This window comes from Fundulus heteroclitus, unplaced genomic scaffold (assembly GCF_011125445.2).
Source record: "Fundulus heteroclitus isolate FHET01 unplaced genomic scaffold, MU-UCD_Fhet_4.1 scaffold_56, whole genome shotgun sequence".
NCBI classification, from domain to species: domain Eukaryota; kingdom Metazoa; phylum Chordata; class Actinopteri; order Cyprinodontiformes; family Fundulidae; genus Fundulus; species Fundulus heteroclitus.
In genome coordinates this window covers 93,646-102,478 of record NW_023396989.1, presented here as the reverse complement: position 1 = coordinate 102,478, position 8,833 = coordinate 93,646, and the positions used below count along the sequence as shown (strand labels likewise).

The 8,833-nt window shown below is 49.3% G+C and overlaps 1 protein-coding gene across 1 annotated transcript; it reads right to left on the bottom strand.

The window, feature by feature from the left end:
- Positions 1-1,792: 1,792 nt before the first annotated feature.
- On the bottom strand, positions 1,793-3,132 carry LOC105924960 (M-phase-specific PLK1-interacting protein). The gene is made up of 2 exons (XM_012860727.3): positions 2,733-3,132; positions 1,793-2,129 (listed from the first exon to the last, which is right to left on the bottom strand). Exons 1-2 carry the CDS (start codon positions 3,072-3,074, stop codon positions 2,022-2,024), a joined length of 450 nt encoding a protein of 149 aa, XP_012716181.2. The 5' UTR covers positions 3,075-3,132; the 3' UTR covers positions 1,793-2,021.
- Between the last annotated feature and the right edge of the window lie 5,701 nt (positions 3,133-8,833).

Genomic DNA, 8,833 nt, shown 5'->3' with positions numbered 1-8,833 from the left:
AGGGAGGAGTAAGATGGCCGCCAGTGACTTCAGTTTTTCAGCCAATCAGCACTCTAGTGTATATTATAGCCCAGTGGATGTCACCAGATCACTGACGGCTCAGGTTCAGGTGTTTTTCCACTTTTCTGCACTTTAACTAATAAATTTGATTTCACAACTTCTCACTCTGTAGTTTCTGTCTCATGACATTCTGCTGTGGTTCCTAACCCAGATATCACCGCAGAACCTCAGAGCAGCAGAACCTCCTGCTGTGGTTCCTAACTCAGTAAACTCTGATGTCACCGCGGACCTCAGAGAACCAGCAGAACCTCCTGCTGTGGTTCCTAACCCAGTAAACCCTGATATCACAGCAGAACCTCAGAGAACCAGCAGAACCTCCTGCTGTGGTTCCAAACCCTGATATCACAGCAGAACCTCAGAGAACCAGCAGAACCTCCTGCTGTGGTTCCAAACCCTGATATCACCGCAGAACCTCAGAGAACCAGCAGAACCTCCTGCTGTGGTTCCAAACCCTGATATCACCGCAGAACCTCCTGCTGTGGTTCCAAACCCAGTAAACCCAGATATCACCGCAGAACCTCAGAGAACCAGCAGAACATCCTGCTGTGGTTCCTAACCCAGTAAACCCTGATATCACAGCAGAACCTCAGAGAACCAGCAGAACCTCCTGCTGTGGTTCCAAACCCTGATATCACAGCAGAACCTCAGAGAACCAGCAGAACCTCCTGCTGTGGTTCCAAACCCTGATATCACCGCAGAACCTCAGAGAACCAGCAGAACCTCCTGCTGTGGTTCCAAACCCTGATATCACCGCAGAACCTCCTGCTGTGGTTCCAAACCCAGTAAACCCAGATATCACCGCAGAACCTCAGAGAACCAGCAGAACATCCTGCTGTGGTTCCTAACCCAGTAAACCCAGATATCACAGCAGAACCTCAGAGAACCAGCAGAACCTCCTGCTGTGGTTCCTAACCCAGTAAACCCTGATATCACAGCAGAACCTCAGAGAACCAGCAGAACCTCCTGCTGTGGTTCCTAACCCAGTAAACCCAGATATCACAGCAGAACCTCCTGCGTGGTGTTGGGTTTAGAAAGTGGACTTACTGCAGCAGAACTGCAGAGGGTTCTGGGTCAGCTGGGGAACGCAGATGTTGGTGATAATCCCGTCTATGTGTAGCAGTTCTGCTGCTCGACCCGGATGTGTCTGAGTAAAGGTTCTGGAAAGAGTCCAAACCACGTGTGCTCGCTGTATCTGAGCTAATCTAATGTAATGTGAACGGGAAGCAGACATTTTGGGTCAGAACCTGAATCCAGCCTGAGGGAAACGGATCAGGAACCAGATGAAACGATCCATGCGGTTCTTCAGGTCTAACCTGAACAGAACATTTTGTTCCTGCACATTTCTGGCTGGTTCTGGGTTTAACAGCTAACTTTTCTTCTGACAGAACCCAGGTTCTTCCTTCAGAACATTTAATCTCACCCAGCGCTCGAGAATAACCCGTCCGGTTCTCCAGAATTATCTGAAGTCCCGGTGAAGGCGTGTTCCCCAGTTAATGGACCTTTAATTCTGGAACTTGTTCTAATCTGGTTCTGGATCGGCCCGTTTGTCAGGATTCACATTTTAGCAGCTAACCGCGGAACGTCTCCGTGTAGACGGAACCTGAACATCGACAGTTTGCTGGAATCTGGAGAATTAAACGGTTCAGAACCAGAACCAGAACCTACTCTAGAACAGCTTTGAAGTGAACATTACATCTGTGAATCATCTTTCAAATAAACCATCTGACAGTAATTAAAGTTTTTAGTTTTTATTTAAAAAGTAAAAACCAAAAGTTTGTCAGTAAAAACACAAAGAAGAGTTAAAAATGTTTGGCTAGTTTAAAACGATCAGCTCCACTGATCTGTCCTCTGATTGGCCCTGCTGGTCCTCTGATTGGTCAGCTGGTCGGTCAGCTGGTTCTCTGATTGGTCAGCTGGTCCTCTGATTGGTCAGCTGGTCGGTCAGCTGGTCCTCTGATTGGTCAGCTGGTTCTCTGGTTCTCAGCCGGGACGGCGGGCAGGGACTTCCAGGGATCCTGCAGCATGGACGGACTGAAGTACTTCTCCACAGGAACATCTGGAGTTCTGGACTGGAACCGGACAACAAGCACAGTCTGGGTCAAAGGAACCACATCAACAGCTTCACACAGGAACTAACCGGGTCAGATATCCGGGTCGGTCACAGAGCTTCACAGAACTGCAACGTCCCCAGAACTCATAAGTTCTACTTTGTTCTCACAGAACCTGAGAGTTCCTGAAACGGGTCTACTTCCTGCTCACCTGGTTCAGGTAAAGCAGAACCTGATGCTGATCCCAGAATACGGGTGTAAAATGTAGATTTTTGGGTCGGAACATTTAATCTGTTAACCTTAAAGAACAGCTTTAAGCAGCTAGACCAGAACCTTTAGTCCTCAGTCCAGATCCTGGATCAGTTCTAAGCTCGCAGGTTCTGTTCAGCACCAGCTTCACAGCAGGAGGTTCTGGGTTGTTGTGTTTCAGGGTCAGAATCTGGTCCAAACGATCAGAACCACAATAAAGAAAATACTGAACTACAAGGTCCAAGGCTTAACTGCGTGGTTCCGAAACAGCAGCGCGTCATCACTGAAACGTAGCAAAGACCTGACAAACTGGACCGGAACCAGACAGACACGCCCCCTGCTGTTTGAAGCCAGGATAACAATCAGCAGAACCACCTGTAGGTTCGGCGCTCCTGAGGGGCTGAAGGACTGCGGCCGTCGGAACCCGCGGCCCGGCCTAACCGGACCGGCGAACCATCGCCCACCCCCGCCGAACTGGGCCGGCGACACGTCCATGTTTCCTCTGCCGGACCCCGGGGACCACCTCGGAGAACCTGGAGAGAACCTCGGAGAACCTGGAGAGAACCTCGGAGAACCTGGAGAGAACCCCGGTAAGAACCCTACGCCTCGGTGCCGAGGAGAACCTCCAAACGGAGACCGGACTCCTGAAAAGGTCCGGCCCGAACCCGGCTGAGGAGCCCCTGGACTCCGCCGAGGTCCGACCGGAGTTCGCTGCATCTGGCCGGGGAGTGCGAGCAGCGAGCCGCGGTCAAACCGAAGAGGAACCGGAAAGACGTGATTCCGTTGGAGCTCCGCCTGCAGCGCCCACTAGCGGTGGAGTTTGAAGCGGACGGTGCATTGGCCAGGTCAGCCGGCAGGGGGCAGCACCGCCAGGCTGAGCCCCTGGAGACACGGGACTGTGGCCGCCATGTTGGAAAGGGAACCCGCGGCTGAGACATTGAGTCTTTTCTTTCAGTTTTCTTTCTTTTATTGAAATGTTGGTATTAGAGCAATATCTATATTACATGCATAAAACAAAAATAACAAATAACATTGCCAGGGGTTTATAAATCAGATATAGGTACATGAATTAGTTTGCTAAAATCTTATAGAGTGTACACATTAGCCGTCGTTGGAAGTGTTAGAATATATGGTTTGAAAGATTAGGAAGGAGGGCTTGTGACCAGAGAATTTAGATTTATGTTTGTGAATTTTTTCCAGTAATAAAATTAAGTTGATGACATAAAATCTGTGTTAGTAGTGTAACTGAAGAATCCAAACATTAGATCCACATAGGTTAGGGAAAACTTAAGGATGTGTTGGGGAAATAAGCATGCAGATGCCTTGCCAAAAGGTACATTCAATTCAATTCAATGTTATTTATATAGCGCCAAATCATGAAACATGTCATCTCGAGGCACTTTACAAAGTCAGTTCAATCAGATTATACAGATTGGTCAAAAATGTCCTATATAAGGAAACCAGTTGATTGCATCAAAGTCCCGACAAGCAGCATTCACTCCTAGAGAAGCGTAGAGCTACAGGGAGAGTCATCTGCATTGTACATGGCTTTGCTGCAATCCCTCATACTGAGCAAGCATGAAGCGACAGTGGGAAGAAAAACTCCCCATTAATGGGAAGGAAAACCTCCGGCAGAACCGGGCTCAGTGTGAACGCTCATCTGCCTCGACCCACTGGGGTTTAGAGAAGACAGAGCAGAGACACAACAAGAGAGACAAAAAAGCACAGAAGCACACATTGATCCAGTAATCTGTTCTACATGAGAAGGATCAGGACCAAAATAAATGACATACATTTTCTTCACTGAGTTTACAAAAAGAACAGTTCACATCTGTCATGATGCAGCCTGGTGGCTGCATTTTTAGCAGTTCCTGTCTCCTCCTTCCCAGCGCAGCCTGATCAGGATCACCTGTCAGGCTGCAATCACCTGTGACTGACTCCAGCCTGGTAACTGACTCTGGTTTTCACTACTCCTTCTTGCAATAAACCCTTAAGACCAGCTCTGTGTGTGTGTGTGTGTGTGTGTGTGTGTGTGTGTGTGTGTGTGTGTGCTCTGTCCGGGTCCATGAAGACAAATCATGACAGTACGACCCGGCCAAAGATGAACCTGGACACCACTCACAGCTTTGTGCAGGAACGGGCTGGATTTACCTGCTTCTGGCCCCACGTTCTCAAGTCCCGGCGCTGTTCCACGTTCTCAAGTTCCAGCAGCGCTCTCTATGTTCCTGAGTTCCATCTACGTTCTCAAGTTCCTGAGTTCCATCTACGTTCTCAAGTTCCTGTGTTCCCAGCGTTCTCAAGTTCCTGTGTTCCCAGCGTTCTCAAGTTCCTGTGTTCCCTAGTGTCCTTCGTTCCCACACGCTGTCAAGTTCTCCAGTGTTCCCTAGTGTCCTTTGTTCCCACAAGCTGTCAAGTTCTCCAGTGTTCCCTATTGTCCTTTGTTCCCACATGCTGTCGAGTTCTCCAGCGCTCCCATGCGCTGGCGAGTTCTCCAGTGTTCCCACACGCTGTCGAGTTCTCCAGTGTTCCCTAGTGTCCTTCGTTCCCACACACTGTCAAGTTCTCCAGTGTTCCCTAGTGTCCTTCGTTCCCACACGCTGTCGAGTTCTCCAGTGTTCCCTAGTGTCCTTCGTTCCCACACGCTGTCAAGTTCTCCAGCGTTCCCACACACTGTCAAGTTCTCCAGTGTTCCCTAGTGTCCTTCGTTCCCACACACTGTCAAGTTCTCCAGTGTTCCCTAGTGTCCTTCGTTCCCACACGCTGTCAAGTTCTCCAGCGTTCCCATGCGCTGGCGAGTTCTCCAGTGTTCCCATGCGCTGTCGAGTTCTCCAGTGTTCCCTAGTGTCCTTTGTTCCCATACGTTGTCGAGTTCTCCAGTGTTCCCACACGCTGTCAGTTCTCCAGTGTTCCCTAGTGTCCTTTGTTCCCATACGTTGTCGAGTTCTCCAGTGTTCCCACACGCTGTCGAGTTCTCCAGTGTTCCCTAGTGTCCTTCGTTCCCACACACTATCAAGTTCTCCAGTGTTCCCTAGTGTCCTTCGTTCCCACACGCTGTCAAGTTCTCCAGCGTTCCCATGCGCTGGCGAGTTCTCCAGTGTTCCCATGCGCTGTCGAGTTCTCCAGTGTTCCCTAGTGTCCTTTGTTCCCATACGTTGTCGAGTTCTCCAGTGTTCCCACACGCTGTCAGTTCTCCAGTGTTCCCTAGTGTCCTTTGTTCCCATGCGTTGTCGAGTTCTCCAGTGTTCCCACACGCTGTCAGTTCTCCAGTGTTCCCTAGTGTCCTTTGTTCCCATACGTTGTCGAGTTCTCCAGTGTTCCCACACGCTGTCAGTTCTCCAGTGTTCCCTAGTGTCCTTTGTACCCATACGTTGTCGAGTTCTCCAGTGTTCCCATGCGCTGGCGAGTTCTCCAGTGTTCCCACACGCTGTCGAGTTCTCCAGTGTTCCCTAGTGTCCTTCGTTCCCACACGCTGTCAAGTTCTCCAGCGTTCCCATGCGCTGGCGAGTTCTCCAGTGTTCCCATGCGCTGTCGAGTTCTCCAGTGTTCCCTAGTGTCCTTTGTTCCCATACGTTGTCGAGTTCTCCAGTGTTCCCACACGCTGTCAGTTCTCCAGTGTTCCCTAGTGTCCTTCGTTCCCACACGCTGTCGAGTTCTCCAGCGTTCCCATGCGCTGGCGAGTTCTCCAGTGTTCCCATGCGCTGTCGAGTTCTCCAGTGTTCCCTAGTGTCCTTTGTTCCCATACGTTGTCGAGTTCTCCAGTGTTCCCATGCGCTGTCGAGTTCTCCAGTGTTCCCTAGTGTCCTTTGTTCCCACATGCTGTCGAGTTCTCCAGCGTTCCCATACGTTGTCGAGTTCTCCAGTGTTCCCACACGCTGTCAGTTCTCCAGTGTTCCCTAGTGTCCTTTGTTCCCATACGTTGTCGAGTTCTCCAGTGTTCCCATGCGCTGGCGAGTTCTCCAGTGTTCCCTAGTGTCCTTTGTTCCCATACGTTGTCGAGTTCTCCAGTGTTCCCACACGCTGTCAGTTCTCCAGTGTTCCCTAGTGTCCTTTGTTCCCATACGTTGTCGAGTTCTCCAGTGTTCCCACACGCTGTCAGTTCTCCAGTGTTCCCTAGTGTCCTTTGTTCCCATACGTTGTCGAGTTCTCCAGTGTTCCCACACGCTGTCGAGTTCTCCAGTGTTCCCTAGTGTCCTTCGTTCCCACACGCTGTCAAGTTCTCCAGCGTTCCCATGCGCTGCCGAGTTCTCCAGTGTTCCCATGCGCTGTCGAGTTCTCCAGTGTTCCCTAGTGTCCTTCGTTCCCACACGCTGTCAAGTTCTCCAGTGTTCCCATGCGCTGCCGAGTTCTCCAGCGTTCCCATGCGCTGCCGAGTTCTCCAGTGTTCCCACACGCTGTCAAGTTCTCCAGCGTTCCCATACGTTGTCGAGTTCTCCAGTGTTCCCACACACTGTCAGTTCTCCAGTGTCTTCTCTAAGCCCCAGTGGGTGGAGGCAGATGAGCGTTCACACTGAGCCTGGTTCTGGTTCTGCTGGAGGTTCTCCTCCCTGTTAAAGGGGAGTTTTCCTCTCCACTGTCACTTCATGCATGCTCAGTATGAGGGATTGCTGCAAAGCCATCAACAATGCAGACGACTGTCCACTGTGGCTCTACGCTCTTTCAGGAGGAGTGAATGCTGCTTGGAGAGACTTGATGCAACCTGCTGGGTTTCCTTAGAGAGGAAACTTTCTCACCAACCTGTCTGGATTTCTCCCACAAAGCTTCAGGAGGGGAAAGGACACACGTTAAAAGTGCAATGTTGGACATATCACCTGGTTTCTGAGAGCTGATGTCATGCAACCAGCAGCGTAGTCTAAAACCTATTGGCTCCTTGACGGTTAACAAGTTAGCCCTCTAAACATCGGCAGAGATGCGTATGGAGCCACAGCTTATGCTAGCGCGGTACTCTCTAAGACAGGTGAGAGTACACTAACCAGTGAAAGGCAGAGGTGGGCATGACGCTAGTATGTCTGGTTTAGTGCACACGCCCTGGCACCCAGTTCAATTCATTAACTGCGATAAGCATTCACCTCCATGGCCTCCTCTGCTGTGAGGAGTGCAGACTTTAGCTGGTAGAGACAAAATGAAGTACAAACAAGCCACTATTTTATGCTTTGTTTAAAAAAGCTGAACAATCAGTGTGAATTGGCTCGGAGTAAACAGGCTGCAGCCACTGCAGACAGGTTGGAAATGGAGACCATGCTGGCAGAAAGCTCTATATGTGTTTGCAAGTTGAAAAACTTGTGAATATTAACAGATTAACTTTGTGGTATCAGCTGCTGAGTGTGAAAAGGGCTCTAGTCTTATGAATAATATTTTCACAGACAAAGATCAATGTCATTGTGGAGTTGGTGGCTTAATGATGATCAACATTAATGCTCCTCAGTATTTTCATTTCTGGGGATCATGTCAATACAAGGTTAGAAAGCCATCCTCCGCCGTAGGAGCTTTGTAGTCTGCTCACTTCCCTGGCTTTGATTTATTAACAAAATAGCTAGGCTACCTGAAGTACAACTTTTCTCTGAACTCTTGTAATCATTCAATTATTTTTGTCACTGATCTCCACTGCTTAGCAAGAACACACTGGATATTTGGTCATTTTGTTTCAGTTATATCTATTATTTTATATTGATGGATTTTTGTTTGTTGCTTCGATTGCTACGTTTTCTGTTACTAGTCTAACTAATATAGATGCTCCACTGCACAGAAAAATGAATAAGGTGTACTGTGTGAAAATAAATGCATGGTATTAGTAACAGCTGTGCCTCAAGAGAAGGAAGTGAAGGTCAAAGCTTACCCACCTCCAGAACCGGGTCCTCTGGTTTCTCACATCTGAGCCGTCATTCACACCGTTATCTTTACTTTGGCTTCAGCAGCGACTCTGGTGGCTCAGACGCCCACGTTGACACATGAGTCATGTTTGTGCCGACTCCCAGCAGACGGGCTGTCTGACTTCAGCAGCAAATTTTTAAATCTGCAGAACGTCACTTTATCTGATGATGAGGGGCGGGGCCCGATATCAGCTAATTCTGTTAGGCGATAAAACATTTTCAGTTACATCTAGTTTTCATCTGCCTTTACCTAGTAGGGCTTTTGATTAGATAAAACCAAGATTATATAAACTAACACCAAACCTGTCATGGTTTAGTTTTGGTCTGGCTTTTCTCTGTTATTTTCTAGTTCCTCCTCCACTCCCTCAGCAATCAGTCACACCTGTAAGGCCCTAATCAGTCTGAACTCACTCCACCTGCCAGCCTCCCTACATGAGCTCCCTTCTGTTTGCTCCTGGTCGCCGGCTCGTCTTCAGTCAACCTGCCTGTCAAGTCCTGTTCTGGTACATCTCGTCCCTCGTCTGTCACGTCTTGCTCCTTCGTCTCTGTTGTCCTCTGGTTCTTCGTCCTGGTTCTGCAGCAGCCCAGCTCCTTTGGATTTCTCCCCGC